Source organism: Muscardinus avellanarius, assembly GCF_963383645.1.
Source record: "Muscardinus avellanarius genome assembly, chromosome: 1".
NCBI lineage: Eukaryota > Metazoa > Chordata > Mammalia > Rodentia > Gliridae > Muscardinus > Muscardinus avellanarius.
This window is the reverse complement of record NC_137786.1, coordinates 195469144-195484809: the sequence shown is the minus strand read 5'-3', so window position 1 is coordinate 195484809 and position 15666 is coordinate 195469144. Positions and strand designations below refer to the sequence as shown.

The 15666-nt window shown below is 36.7% G+C and overlaps 1 protein-coding gene across 2 annotated transcripts in view; it reads right to left on the bottom strand.

The window, feature by feature from the left end:
• Window positions 1–15666, bottom strand: part of PRMT3 (protein arginine methyltransferase 3) — a gene marked incomplete at both ends in the record, with an annotated part of 124146 nt that overhangs the window by 37900 nt on the left and 70580 nt on the right. For both annotated transcript variants that reach the window (XM_080704827.1, XM_080704828.1), the window contains 2 exons: window positions 10767–10853; window positions 13578–13765. In XM_080704827.1, coding sequence (XP_080560953.1) covers window positions 10767–10853; window positions 13578–13765 — 275 coding nt within the window. The remainder of the gene's footprint in view (window positions 1–10766; window positions 10854–13577; window positions 13766–15666) is intronic.

Genomic DNA, 15666 nt, shown 5'->3' with positions numbered 1-15666 from the left:
ATTTCAGAAGTTTGTGCGTTCTCTGGGTTCTTCCCTGGGTCACCATGACTTCACTTAAGATGCTCTGGATCTCGAGTCTGTGGTAATATCAGCCGCACTACTCCTTTACTGGGTTGTATCTCAAAGTCTCAGATCCAGGGAGTTAATTGAGGCTGTGCAAGACCATGGGGGTCTGAGCTGGGCGTTTTCCCACAGGGAGCTGCGACTAGCGTGTGGTATCTCTGCCAGCACTATCCCTTCACTGGGTTGGACTGCAAAATCTCAGACCCAGGGAAATTATCAAAGTTGCGCAAGTCCGTGGGGGTGCAGTGCTGGGATTTCTCCTTTAGGGGCCACAATTTCACTTACGGTTATTGTGCGAGCTGATCTGGAGCTGTCACGGGTGTGGTGAACTTGCTGCCGCTGCTGGTAATATGGTGCCACTATCATGCCCTTTGCCGTGAGGCTGGTATATTTCTTTTCTGGTTTTTAGCTCCGTTCTGAGCCCCTGGAAGGCGTGATGAGCTTGGCCATGAGTTTTAGACTTTCTTTGTGCTGAAAGAACTGCTGAATTACACCCAAATGATTCGCAGCTGCTCACACTTCAGCTCCCTGTTTACCTTTCCTCTCTGAAGCCTGGTGCTGTGAGGCAAGATGCCGCTGGCATGGCATCTGCCGCTGCATGCGGGCTGGTTTCTTTTCTGGTCTCTGGTTGTTTGTCTGTCTGTCTGTCTTTCTTTCTTTTTTTTTTTTTTTTTTGGTGGTACTGGGGTTCCTGGAAGCCCTTCTACCTCCGGGCTACACTCCCAGACCTTTTTTTTATGTTTTTATTTGGAAACAGGGTCTCCTAAGCCAGCGCGTGCGGCTGGCTTTGAACCTGCATGATCCTCCTGTCTCTGCTTCCCAAGTGCGGGGATTACAAGCCTGCGTCACCATGTCCGGCCTCTGGTTGTTTTTCTAGTCTTCTTTTTCCTCTGTCCCTTATGTTTACATCTCTGCTGATAGTGTTTTTTGGCTATGAAAAGCGCTGATTTTGTGGCAATAGAGATTGAGTGCTAGTGTGACTCATAAACGCTGCTTTACTTGGTCACCATCTTCCAGGAAGTCCTCTAGATTGCGAGTTTTGAGGATACCCTCAGCAAGTGTTAAACTCTCATCAATCTACTGAGACCCTGTTTCAAAGCAGAAAATAAAATTGGGCTGGGGGTGTAGCTTGGAGGTATAATGTCCTCTGCTTTAATCCCCAATTCTATGAAAAACTTAAAGAAAAAAATTTAAAAAGCCTGCAGCAGAATTCTTATGTCTTTTTGATAGCTATATAAATACATCTCTGTTGTTTTCTGGTCTTTCACCTGTGGTGAAGGCACAGGGTAAGTGTGTATTCGGCTTTGTGAGCTATAGCAGGTTGCTGGATTGTACAGGAATATTTTTGGTTCAGTGCAGTAGCTTTGTTTATTACCCTAAGGCATTTCTTAGATGCTCTGAAATTCTATAATTATATATATGTTTGAAATTTTATATAGTATGGGAATTTTTTTTTTTTGGTGGTACTGGGGGTGGATCCCAGAGGCTTTCTACCTCCGGGCTATACTCCCAGACCAATATATATATTTTTATTTGGAAACAGGGTCTCACTAAGTTGCTGAGGGCCTCACTAAGTAGCTGAGTCTGGCTTCGAACCCGTGCGATCCTCCTGTCTCAGACTCCCAAGCGCGGGGATTACAAGGGTGCACCACCACGCCCGGATCTATAGTATGGGAATTTTTAAAAAAGAATCTCAGTATGATGGTATCACCAATATCCAACAATAACCAGTATTTGATACATCACTTCCTCTGTTCTTCCTGTTTCCTTTTTTCTACTGACCTATTCTGAAGCCAATGACCTATCTCATGTTCTTTTTCTCCTACATAATTCAGTTTGCCTCTTTAAAAAAATGGATGTTTTCTTAAATAACTACAATGCCCTCACCACAGATAATCAAATTCTCAATAATTCTTTGGTATATTCACAGGGTAAATTTTGTTTGTTGTTTATCTCTTCTCCTAATGGCTTGTGGGTAGAGAAAATGTTTTGGGCTTGTTACTATATTCCCAATGCTCTCTCAGCACATAATAGTACTCAAAGAACATTTCTTGGGTATAAAGGAAGAGACAGAAGTGTTCTCACTACCATCTAAGTCAAATTACTAAGGTTCAGGTTTCAGAGAAGAGTAGAAATGGGGACCATGCTCTAGATCATATGGTCATTCACACAAGAAGAAAACCAAAACCAACTGTAGAGGTGAATCACATAATTAGAAACACTGTCCCCAAGACATAAAATTCACTTAATGAAGTCTTTTCAAATATATACCAGATGTCCCAGTAAATTCTATGATGCAAGTTCAAGACAAATCTTACAATTTCTAAGCAGCACAGATGTGTTTTAATAATTAGTTTCTTTAGCTGATTAACTTTGCAAGGTCAAAATTAGGTCAATTTACACCAAAAAGTACTATGAACTGATTTAGTACCCAAGAATGAGCTTGGAATTAGATTTCTACTGTCAAAGGTTTTTCAAAAACCTTTACAGAAGATTTTACAAGCACAACTGCAAAGAATTGGGCTAATGAAGTTTTATTTCTTAAGACATTAGGAAAATTTAAAGCTTAATTGCAAAATAAAAATAAAAAGTACCATGACTAAGGAACCTCTCAAGCCTGAACTGTAAACATTTTGAAGTTTCTTTTCATAGCAATTGCATTGGCCTTGTAAAGATGTAACTCAAAATTAAAGACCTCTTTTGATGCTAAATATTGGTGCCTATTAAGTATCTTTCTACCACTTGTCAAGTATTAAGAAAAGAACTGAATAGAGAGAAAATATATAATTAATTTTTAATTCACTGACTTTCATTTATGTTTCTTTCCTTTTAAAAATCCTAAATAGGTAGGCTCAGATTTATTGTTCAGATTAAGCTTTGTGTGTGTGTGTGATTGTGTGGCACTGGGGATTGATCCCAGGGGTGTTATACCTCCAAGCTGCATTCTCAGCTCCTTTAATTTTTTATTTTGAAACAAGGTCTCCCCAGGTTGTTGAGAGTCCCGCTAACATGCTGCCCACAAACCTGCACTACTCCTGTTTTAGACTCCCAAGTACTAAGATTATAGGCATGCATCAGATTGGGCTTTAAAAAACAATTTATCCAGGAGTTGTATCTAATTACAATGTAGAAGGTAGCAAGTAACTTTAATCTGATATAACAAAAAGAAACTAGATAAATCATGCTTTTCATTAAAAATATGGAAGAATTTTGAATGCTAAGAAATAAAAAATATTTCTAGAGATTAATCTTTCGTAGTTGAGTACAAACAAATGGTGGCTTTCATACCTTCAGACAAATGCTGGAGCCACGGACAGATGGGGTGGGGACTGGAGATACACAGCAAAGTAGCAGAAATGCACAGGAATAAGAATTTTGCAGGACTTACCAGGAGATATCAACCAATCTTTAATAGCTAGGCCTGGGTATTTTGGTTCAGGGCAATTTGGAGAAGCCAAAAGGCAGGCCAATTCTTCCTTACATTACTTGTTAGGAGGTAGATGCACCTGTGATTGTGCCTGCAAAGCAGTAGAGAGAAAGGGTTCTTCCTTTCCCTTCCTTTTTTTTTGGGGGGGGGTAAATTTGTTGCAGTACTGGGGATTAAATCCAGAGATAGTCTACCACTGAGCTAACTCCCATTCCTTTTATTTTGAGACAGGATTTAAATTGCCTGGTTGGTCTTGAGCCTGTGATCCTCCTGGTTCAGCTGACACACTGGGATTACAGGATTACAGTGTGAGCCAGTACTCCCAGCAAGAGAAGGAGGTTTCTTGCCCTGCTTAGAACCCAAGCCCAAACCATGTATAACCACACAGTTCACTGTCATCATTAACAGGACCTTATTTTTCAATTCTTTACCATTTTGGAAACCTTTGCCCAGAACGATGAGGCTGTTTGCTTCAAGTACCTCAAGAAAGCCTACTTATGTGAACAATGTAAACTTATCAACTAATCCTCAAGAGAGTAAAAGCCATCTTCTCAAGCACAGATGGCTCAACTAGACGATATACTCTTCACGACTCACCTCTCACTGTGTCTACCACGCTCCACTACTAGGTCATGAAATACCAAACTCCAGCTGAGAATTTTCTTCTCCTTTCCAATTTCTCTTACCTTGGAAGATGCCCAACACTTGTAAATATACTGATTTTCTTTTCCTTCCTCTCAGAGGCTATTTAAGATGATCAAGACAGTGCTGTTCCTCACTGTAGTGAACTATAAACAGCTTTATTTTGATGGTCTTCCCAGGAGGGCCTGGCTCTATGCTCAGGACACTGGAAATCTATTGAAGTGGCACCAAGTCCTGACTCAACTCAACTCCCAATAAGATGAAAGAAGCCAGCCTCTCATCTTAGTTCTCCAGGGAAAAATGTTACCTACTTTAGTTTGCACCATTTTTTTTATACAAGATGTAGCATTAAATATAAACTTATACAAATGAGAATAAAACAGAAAGTAAGACTAATAGTGAAAAGAAAAAAATCCAGAAAAGCATAATCACCGATGGTTTGGAGAATTAGTAAGGACTCTTAAAAACGATTATATGTTAAGAAATTTAGATAAAAAATAAAAATCTTAACTCAAAAAATAAGAATCCTAGAACTAAAAATTTAATTAAAATAAAAATATTTACTGATTTATAAGGAAAAGTCTAGAGAAAAGAAATTAATTACTATCAATAATTTTTCCTCTAGAGGATACCTCTCTTCTATGCTTTCAGTTCCTAGTCATCCTGTGTTTCTATGTTTAAATCTTGAGTCATACCAAAACGTCTTCAGTAACTGCCTCTTCTTGCATCTGTGCCTTTTCAGGGCAGATAGTAAGTTTTATTTAATTTTTTGTGTGCATATAGCATTTGATGTTTGTTCAATAAGTTGAAATATCTGTTAGTATGTACTTTTGTTAACATAAATATTTAAAAACTTATAATAAAAAAGATACTAAGTACCTCATATATCAGCACTCAAATATGCAGTTTTATATAATCTAAAACAAAGAATTTTAAGATGTTTTAAGCAAAATTATAAAAATAATCTGCTGTTTCTTATTTAATGTGAGTTCCTCCTTAACAACCATAGTAAAAAAAAAAAAAGTAATACCTAGGAATAATAACATTCTTGTTAAAAAATGTTTAAAAACATATTAAGGAAAGTTTGTATAAAGTTTCTAAATCACTATATAGTAATTACTACAGTGCATGTTAACAAAAAGGTAAAATAAATATGCTAACATTAAGGAAAATGATTTGATATAGTAAATAAAAATCTTTATGTCAAAGATATCTGTCAGCATTTAATTTGATAAAATCATATGCAATGCTTTCATTTTCAAAGTATACAACTCATGTTATCTAAAAGGTATTATTAAAATTCGCTTAATGTATATATCAGATTCCAAAAGAAGATGCTTTTTTATACTGGCAAGGAGCTTATAAACAGATGCTAATATACATGTTGCTGGATATTATATGATTATACAAATGACAGAAAAAAGTACATTACATGATTATGAAAACAACTTTAAAAGTAAACTAGTGCTCATAAGTAAAACATATTAGTTTTCAATTTTCTTGTCCTTAGAATTTAATGAAAAACAAAAATGCTATCAAAGGTCTTCTGTGGCATGTGTAACTGGTGGGAAGACTGCAAAGAAAAGATGTTTTCCATGGATAGTTCTAATAACCTGAGAAACTATCTAAAAGCACTATCAGCCTACAGCACACATGCTACTGAAATTAAATCCAAAGGGGTGTTCTTAGTATCTTGTTATTTTGAAAAATCCAATTTCCTCTAATTTTTTAATTAGGCCACAAATTTAGAAACTCATTAAAAAACAAATGGTTATGCATATATTTAAAATGGGCTTAACTACTCAGAAATTGGGCATCGTAATTTGTGGTTAATGCATGTTCTTCAAGAAACAAACAAAAAAGCCTTTATTATGTCTGAAGGTTTGTACTTAGCAATTCAAATCCAGATACTTTCCTCTTCTCTATGTAAAACAAAGCCAAATCTTTCCTCTTACTACCAAAGTTGATTCTCCATCCCTTTACCAGGCATTGTTTTTTATTTTTCAGTCTCTTCACTAATTCTTTTGACTACAGAAAGGAGAAAAAATTTCCAATTAGGTATGCATCCTTTTTAATACCTTTGTTATAAGACTATTTCTTGTAAGCAAGGTGACGAATTTATTCATTCAGAAGTAGCTTTAGAGACCATGCTTGTGTAATAGGTGCAGTCAGTTGGTGGGAGAACATGACTTGGCACCACCCCAAACAGCAAAAACCAGGTGTAGACACGGGTGGTTAGCTGGAATTGACTAATAATGAAAACCTAATAAAAGCACTGGGCCACAAAATCTTACTCATGTCAGGCTTTTATCACTTCCAAGAAATGTAGATGCTTAACCAAACAACTCTAAGCTTATTCTGAGAAATGAAAGAATAAAAATTTCAAAGACCCACTGTTTTATCTGTGAGATAAGTAACTTATTTCATCAAACCCATCTGTCAATCCTGTCTCCAAGGAAGAAGAGTACATCTTGATTATATACATCCTCTTTCTCCCTCTCAACAACTGCCAGACTGGCTAAAAAGTACCACATCTGTTTAATAAGCAATATGTTTCAGATAAAAATGTAATATGCAACCTGGATTCTTCTTCACTGGAAATATCTTACTGACAGGGGTTCTCTATGTTTTTCAGGTATTTTTTGGGGGAAGGAGTCAGGAAAGAGTAAGGATATTTTACTTTTTTAAAATTTTTTGGTGGTACTGGGGGTGGATCCCAGAGGCTTTCTACCTCCGGGCTATACTCCCAGACCTTTTTTTTATATTTTATTTGGAAACAGGGTCTCACTAAGTTGTTGAAAGCCTCACTAAGTAGCTGAGGCTGTCTTCGAACCCGTGCGACCCTCCTGTCTCAGCCTCCCAAGCGCAGGGATTACAAGCGTGCGCCACCACACCCGGCATGGATATTTTACTTTCTAAGTAAAATATTATAGTGATTTGTATTCTTAACCAGTAAAATGGGGGGGGGGGCTTTAAAGGTAATTAGCACATTATATGACATTCAAGTGTTCAATTACTGTTAGGTATTATCATAAATTTTTTTTTTTTTGGTGTTACTAGAGATTGAACCCAGGGGGATTCTACCTTTGAGATACTACCCCAGCCCAGCCCTTTTAAATTTTTTTGTTTGTTTTGAAACAGAGTCCTGTTGGTTGCTAAGCATATTGCTAGGTTGTTGAATACGGAGCATACAGAGGTATGTTATTATGTCTAGCCTCAGGAATACAATTTTATCAACTAATTATTTGACATGATAATCTCAACTATTCAGGCAAAATAAAAATAGAATAAAAATCTAAAGGTGTTAAAGAACCCAGGTTGCATATTACATCTAATAGCTGTAATGATAATGTGGCATATTTTTTCTAATTCGTTTCTCTTATAGAACTCTAATTGTACAAGGACAAACTGAAGCAACTATTTGATACTTACACTCTTTTTCAGTACTAATATTTTGGTTACAACCTTCAAAATTAAATAGACTTTTTCTTACATTTTACTTTTTTAAGTATTCAGAATAAAATTAAGATCTAAGAAGGATAGATGTAGTTTCTTTTAACACTAAACTTTATAAACTCTATCCCAAGTAACAAGAAATACAAAATAATTTTAAATATGTCTTATAAAAATGTATAGGTTTAAGAAGCTGGGTGTGGTGACACACGCTTGTAATCCCAACATTTGAGAGGCTGAGACATGAGGATCATGGCTCGTGGACAGCCTCAGCTACTTAGTGAGGCCCTTTGCAACTAAGTGGGACCCTGTTTCAAAATGAAGAATAAAAAATAGGGCTGGGGGTGTAGCTTGGAGGCAGACTGCCCCTGGGTCCCATACCCAGTACCCCCCTACACATACACACAAAGACTGAAAATGTATATGCATAAACCTATCATAGCTAAACAACTTTCCATATTTCCTGATATCAAGGGTTCTTTCTCCATGACCTAGATGAAGCCAGGCAGATAGGCTGAATGCAAGGAGAAACTGGGCAGGGGCATTGGGCAGGCGGCAGAGAAGGAATGTGTGACCATGGGGTTTCCAATAGTGGTTAGCACTTATGGGAGGGCCTGGGACGTTAGGGAGCCTGTAAGGACTATACTCCTCTTCTCTTCACAACAGAGGCAGCTCTGTGGAAAGCCCGTTCTAAGACTTGTTTCTAGAAGGTCAAAATATGTTTGTTCCTTTGTCTCTTTCAGTGTGTCTCAGAATTATCCTATTCCCCTTAATAAATCCTTTTCAGTTTAAACAAACTGATTTGGATTCAGTCGTCTGAAATCAAGAATAATGACCAATAAATCAGAACATAAAAAAATCTTAATGACAGTAAATACTGTTGTAACTGTATAAAGTTCAAAAATATGTACAACTAGAAACAAATGTTGTTCTGATGTTGCTAGAATTTTAACATCTCTTCTATTTTATGTGAAGGTGAGTGAGAATAGGTTTAATCTGGTGATATGACAAATACTTTCTAGGAACCCCAAAGACTGATCAACTTTCATTAATCAAGATGGTATTTTAAAAAATTCTCACAGATTACAATGACCAAAACACAGATGAGCTGGGTGTGGTGGCACACACATGTAATCTCAGTACTTGGGAGGATTCCAAGTTTGAGAACAGACTCAGCAACACAGTGAGACTCTCAGCAACTATAGCAAGACCCTGTTTCCAAATGAAAAATAAAAGGGGATTTTGCGTGCGTGCGCGTGCGTGCGTGTGTGTGTGTGTGCGTGCGTGTGCGCGTGTGTGTGTGCGTGCGTGTGCGTGTGTGTGTGTAGTACTAGGAATTGAACCTAGGGCTACTTTACCTCCAAGGGGTGCTCCCAGCCCAATTTTATTTTTAATTTTGAAACATAACGTAGGTCTCCCTAAGTTGCTAGCTGGGAATCTGTGATCCACCTGTCTCAACCTCTCAAGAACTATTATTATAGCATGCGCCACCATGCTTTGCACATAATAATTTCAATTTTTAAAAACAATTTGAAAATTTGTGGGAGGTGGAGAGAATAAAATTTTGGTTATCATTTAATTAAATACATGGATATATTGCCAGGCGTGGTGGCACATACTTGTAATCACAGCTCTTGGGAGGCTGAGACAAGAGGATCACACAAGTTCGAAGCCAGCCTCAGCTACTTAGTGAGGCTCTCAGCAACTTAGTGAGACTCTTGTTTCCAAATAAAGTATAAAATAGGTCTGGGAATATAGCTGGAGGTAGAAAGACCCTGAGTTCCACCCCCAGTATCACACACACAGACACACACACACACACACACACACACACACACACAAACTATAAATAAATAAATAAATAAATAAATGAATGAATGAATAAATGAATACATGGATGCAGTGCCCATTCCAAAGTCACAAATCTGGAATCTAGGTATTTAACTTTTTTTTTTTGCGGGGGGGCAGGTTTGGGGATGGAACTCAGGGGCAGTCAACCTCTGAGCTATACCCCCTGCCCTATTTTTTTTTTTAATTTTTTTTTTTGGTAGTACTGGGGGTGGAACCCAGAGGCTTTCTACCTCTGGGCTTTACTCTCAGACCTTTTTTTATATTTTACTTGGAAACAGGGTCTCACTAAGTTGCTGAAAGCCTCAGTAAAGTAGCTGAGGCTGGCTTCGAACCCATGCGATCCTCCTGTCTTAGCCTCCCACGCGCGGGGATTACAAGTGTGTGCCACCACGCCCAGCTCCCCTGCCCTATTTTTTATTTTGAAATAGGGTCTCACTAAGTTGCAGAGGGCCTCACTAAGTAGCTGAGGCTGTCCGAGAACGGTGATCCTCCAGTCTCAGCCTCCTGAATGCTGGGATTACAAGCTTGGGCCACCATGCATGGCTAGGTATTTAACTTTTAAAAATTTAAAAGTAACTTCAATTAAAAGAAATTTCCAAAATATTGTAGTATGTTGAATGTTAAATTTATTTGGATATAAAAGAGTTACTGGATCAAAACTGAGACAATTATTAAATCATAAAATCTTTTGCATCCCAATCTGAACAATATTTAAAGAATCAAGTTAAAGCATTAACATGCCTAATTAACAAGCTTGGGCCACCATGCATGGCTAGGTATTTAACTTTTAAAAATTTAAAAGTAACTTCAATTAAAAGAAATTTCCAAAATATTGTAGTATGTTGAATGTTAAATTTATTTGGATATAAAAGAGTTACTGGATCAAAACTGAGACAATTATTAAATCATAAAATCTTTTGCATCCCAATCTGAACAATATTTAAAGAATCAAGTTAAAGCATTAACATGCCTAATGAGTCCCACATAATTTTCTCATAATATAGTTTACAGTTTTCTCACAATATAGTTTTCAATGAAAGTAACTTAAAATGCTCTCAATTAATTATGAGACAGGTAATAATGAAAATATGAAAAGACAAATCATCATGTAAAAATGGTTTCCTAATACTTTTCCTATTAAATTGAACTAACTTTTCTGAAGTCTACTCAACTACTAAACCAGATCTGTTCAATGACCTAGCAAAGACAAAAATCAACTGTCAAAGGCAATAGTGGTTTTCATTTATCACAAGTCTGGTAATTAATTCATTAGTCTGCCAATCAACTGCATGGATAGTGAAATCTGTGAAAGGAAAAATGAACAGCTTACCGTGCACACAGATGTTTTTGTGATTTTCAGGGTAAAATCTGAAGAAAACTCCAAATCTGAGATAGATGTTGTGTGACAATCTATATGCTACCCATTAAAAGGGAGAGAAGATAAGAGACAAAAAAAAGTAAACAACAACAAAAACAGATTAAACACTTCTTTTTCAATGCAAAATGGATTATTGTTGATATTTTAAAAGTGTAAATGTTTTGCATATCATTTTGAAGATTATTTTCCAAATTTAAGAGGTACTAGCATTATCATTTGGTTAATTTGTCTTTAAATTACATTAGTTGCTTTTACTTATATTTCTTATAAGCAATAATATATATAAAATTATGGCTCTGCTCTCCTAGTTTACCTAAGACACATTAAAATAAATACTACAAAACAAAGTATTATTCTGTGTTTCCCTAAAAATCATCTTGCATACCCAACCTGCCTCACTGGCTATAATTTATGTGTGATAACAGTCAATAATTTTAGAGGAAATGGCAATTTGAAAATGCATGCTAATCATAGGAAATGTTTTCAAATTCATTTCTGTTGATGCGTTTAAAGTTTATTACATATTAGAAAACCCCAAAATAACTTCAAATCAAACAGCAAAACTATGAAGACTCAACTTAGGAGAAAAAAAAAGCAAAATATCTTTATTTTTGCATTCTGTTCTGGTTCAAATTCTTCTCCATTTCATTTTGGAGAGGTGATGGAATCTCCTTTCAGCTACAGCAGTCTGACTAGAAGTGTGCTGTAAAGGCTGCTATCAACTGACCTGCCATGAGTACATTATAACTGAGTGAATATTTTTATTTCTAGTACTTGAGAGTCTGACACTGGAGGATGGTAGGTTCAGAATCCGCAGAACAGTCTGGCTGGAAGTGTGCTGTAAATGTTGCTATCAAATGACTTGCCATGAGTGCATTATAACCTAGCAAATACTGTCAGGCGTGGTGGCACATGCCTGTAATTCCTAGTACGTGGGAGGCTGAGACTGGAGGATGGTAGCCTCAGAAACTTAGCGAGACCCTGTTCCCAAATTTAAAAAAGGAGGTGGGAGTGTAATTCAGAGGTAGAATAAATCCTGGTTCACAAACACACACACACACACACACACACACACACACACGAAAACAGGAAACAGGGTCTCTTAAGCCAGTGTGGCTGGCTCTGAACCTGCTCGATCCTCCTGTCTCTGCCTCCCAAGCGCGAGGATTACAACCGTGCGCCACCACGCCCGGTGTAATATATATATTTTATATATATATATTATAATTGTACTCACCGGAAGATATATATATTCCAGTGAATATAACATTTAATTATATACCTGGGACATTATATAATAGTTTGGGAAAAATTTTAGTGTTAAAAGTGTGGTTATCTTTTAAGTGCACTGAGGAACATATGATATTACTTAAAAATGATGAATATGTATACTTATTAAATACCTTCATTTTTCAGATGTAAATTTTGTATTTCAACTCTTTATTGAGGATTAAGCAAAGAGAGTACTAGAGAGAGAAATAAGCACTCGTCTCCCAACTCCTTTTTCTGCTGTGCAGTAAGGCTAAGTAGGCTGTAACTGCATATGCCTCCTCTGAGCCAAAGACCCAAATAAATCAGTATCAGTGTACCACAGCATGGAACAGTCACAAAATTTTCAAGTAGGTTATGATTTGTGGTTGTTTTCCTTAAAAGCTGAAAAAGCTGAATGTAATTTTAATTGCTTTGCTCTAGTTGAAAAATTTTATCCTAAATCTAATGCTAAACAAGCTATATATATGATTATCTAGTTGAAACAAACTTGAGTTCTTTTTTTTTTTTTTTTTTTTTGGGGGGGTGGAACCCAGAGGCTTTCTACCTCCGGGCTTTCCAAATATTTTATTTGGAAACAGGGTCTCACTAAGTTGCTGAGAACCTCACTAAGTAGCTAAGGCTGGCTTTGAACCTGCGCGATCCTCCTGTCTCAGCCTTCCAAGTGTGGGGATTACAAGTATGCGCCATCACACCTGGCAAATTTGAGTTCTTAAGCAATAATTTTTCACTGAAAACTTATTAGTGAACCCATGTAAAATCATCATAAAAATTCACAATAAAACCAGAGATTAACATGCTAAAAACACATACAAAAAAATAGCTAAGAACTTTAACACAGTAGGGCTTTAGTTTCAGGGCAAATCCACTATAATTTACTTACTCTAAAATGGCTAGACTAAATTAGGGAAGAAAAAGTTAAATTAATGAAGCCCAGAGGTGGTGGCGATGCAGAAATGAGAATACAGCAGGACTTTGTGCCTTAATTAAGTCAAACTAAATGTAAACTATCCAACCCCTTCAGAGTTAGATTTGAGGGGTTATAAAACCAAATAAGGATGTTTAAATATGTAAAGAGAAGTGATTCCAAAGGGGTGATAGGGCCAAGTGGTAAAAGGTCCACATACAAAAACATTGGATTCAACTGTGGATTAAAAGTGTTTGGAAAAAAGATCACACTTCTAGGAAATATGTAAATTTGTTTCCTTATTATTAGTTCTTATTGTTCTCCTAAATACTACATTATAATAACTACTTATATAGCATTAGTGTGAGTAATGAGAGATAATTTAAAGTATAAAGAAGGATGTTATATGGTCATATTCAAATACTATACCATTTTGGATAAGGAACTTGAGCATCCTTGGAGTTTGGTATCTGAAGAGTGTACTGGGAACCAATCCCCATAGACACAGAGGAATGATTTTATTGATTTCAAATAATGAACTAAGAAAAATAGCAATACTCTTAAAAAAAAATAAGTAAAACACTCACCTTAATGCCACAAGGGTCTGAAATCAGAGTCTTCGGATCTAGAACTTCCACGACAGCTTCTGGAATAACTGCTTTCTTCATGCAAGACATGTTGAAGCCATAGACATCATCCCAAAAAGCAATTCTGTCCCCGTGCTTATTCACATCACTCACGGCCACAAGGCTGATAGTGCAAATGTCAGGGTAGACTGTAACCAAAAAAATGCCCAGCAATGTAGCACTGTCTCCTTTTATTAGAGAATATAATTTTTTAAAGGCTCAATACAAATACCAATTTCATCATCAATTACTAGCAATGGGAGGTTGATAAAGGTATGGATCAGAGAAAACAACCGAATTATCTTTGTAGCCATGTGTAAAAATACACATCTATTTTCATGTTCATAAAATTCAAATAAGGCCAGGCATGGCGGCGCACACTTGTAATCCCAACACTTGGGAGGCGGAGACAGGAGATTCATGTAGGTTGGAAGCCAGCTGTGCTGGCTTAAGAGACCCTGTTTCCAAAAATAAAAAAGTATAAAATAGGTCTGGGAGTGTAGCCTGGAGGTAGAAGGGCTTCCAGGAACCCCAGTACCACAAAATTAAATAAATAAATAAATAAATAAATAATTCAAATAAGTATTCTAATGACTGACTCCTATTAAAATTATTTTAAAAGATTTATATAATTAACTCTGAAATAAGCATATAAAACTATAAATATTCTAACTTAGAAAAGGTACTAAATCTTTTATTTCATATATTTCTCTAAAAATCAAAGAAAGAGACAAATCATTTAGAAAAATATGTAGCATGTAAAAAATGAAATGGAAATTTAGAGCTAAGTAGAAGACTAGTTCACATTAACCTCCTTTTTAAATTAAAAAAAAAATGCTTATGACTATTAACTATGTACCAGACATATGTTCCAGTCTAATTTAAAGAATGTGAATCCATGTCCCTATTCTAAAGAAACTCATACTTAATATGACAATAAGGAAGGGAAAATGCAATGTACTAGGGAAGCTCACAGCAGACTTGCCTGGAGCAACTGATAGGACTTTGAGGCTGACTAGCTATGGAGATGAGGAAGAGTTTGTTTAGCTTTCAGCAACTGGACAGATTGCCACATTATAATAAAGATACAAATGTGAGCACACTCAAGAGGAATATGAAAGTTATTTATATCCAACTGAAAAGTGTTCAATAAAGAGCTGAAACACAGATCTAAAATTCAAACGAGATTATTTGGGGCCAAGATACACATCTGGAGGCCTTGAATATACAAATGGAAATGAAGTGATCTAAAGAGAATACGTAGTACTAGAATTTGAGGGGCACAGAGGAGAAAAGGAGGCTGAGCAGCTAGGACTACAGAAGAAAACCAACAGGCTACGTGTGAGGAGGATAAAGAACGACCGAGGAAAAACTTTTACTAGCAACAGCAAAGGCTTTTACGGCACACACACACACAAAATACATATTTTCTAACAAATAACTTTCCCTTTGAACTATCTCAAATAGCAACTTTTAGGGGGGCCTCATGAATTAAAACATAAGCCCCCAATGTTCCCCTATTAGCAGAGAGCAAGTATAAATGTACCAAAGAAAATGCCGAAAAGAAAGCCCATGATTATTAACTAGCGGTCAGACTGAACGGCAAAGAATTTGTCCTTTTCTTCCCCTAAACTTCATTTTCATCCACAGCCTTAGAAATTATTCAGTGACAACAGACTAAATTATCCTCCAAATAAAAGCCATGATTAGATCTGCTGGCATCAAAGCAATCACGAAGCTTATTTTCAAGATGCCCAGAAAAAACACCTTGTGCTAGGTCACTGGTGAGTTTCTCAAGTCATATATAATAGGGCCTGGGAGAAAGGTGCGCCAGGCTGTACTGGACCAGAGCCCATTGCCCTGTGAAATGAGGCACTCACACTCTCCCCTCACTTCATAAGCAGGTAAGGCTTCTTGTTTAAGTTCCTGACTCATAAATTCTTCAAAGTAACTGATTTGTTATTGGAAATGCTGACCGGCAAGAGGATCAGCTACAGGGAAATAGGTTAACAAGTGAGCATGGATTGTTTCCCAATGAAACTTTATCTAC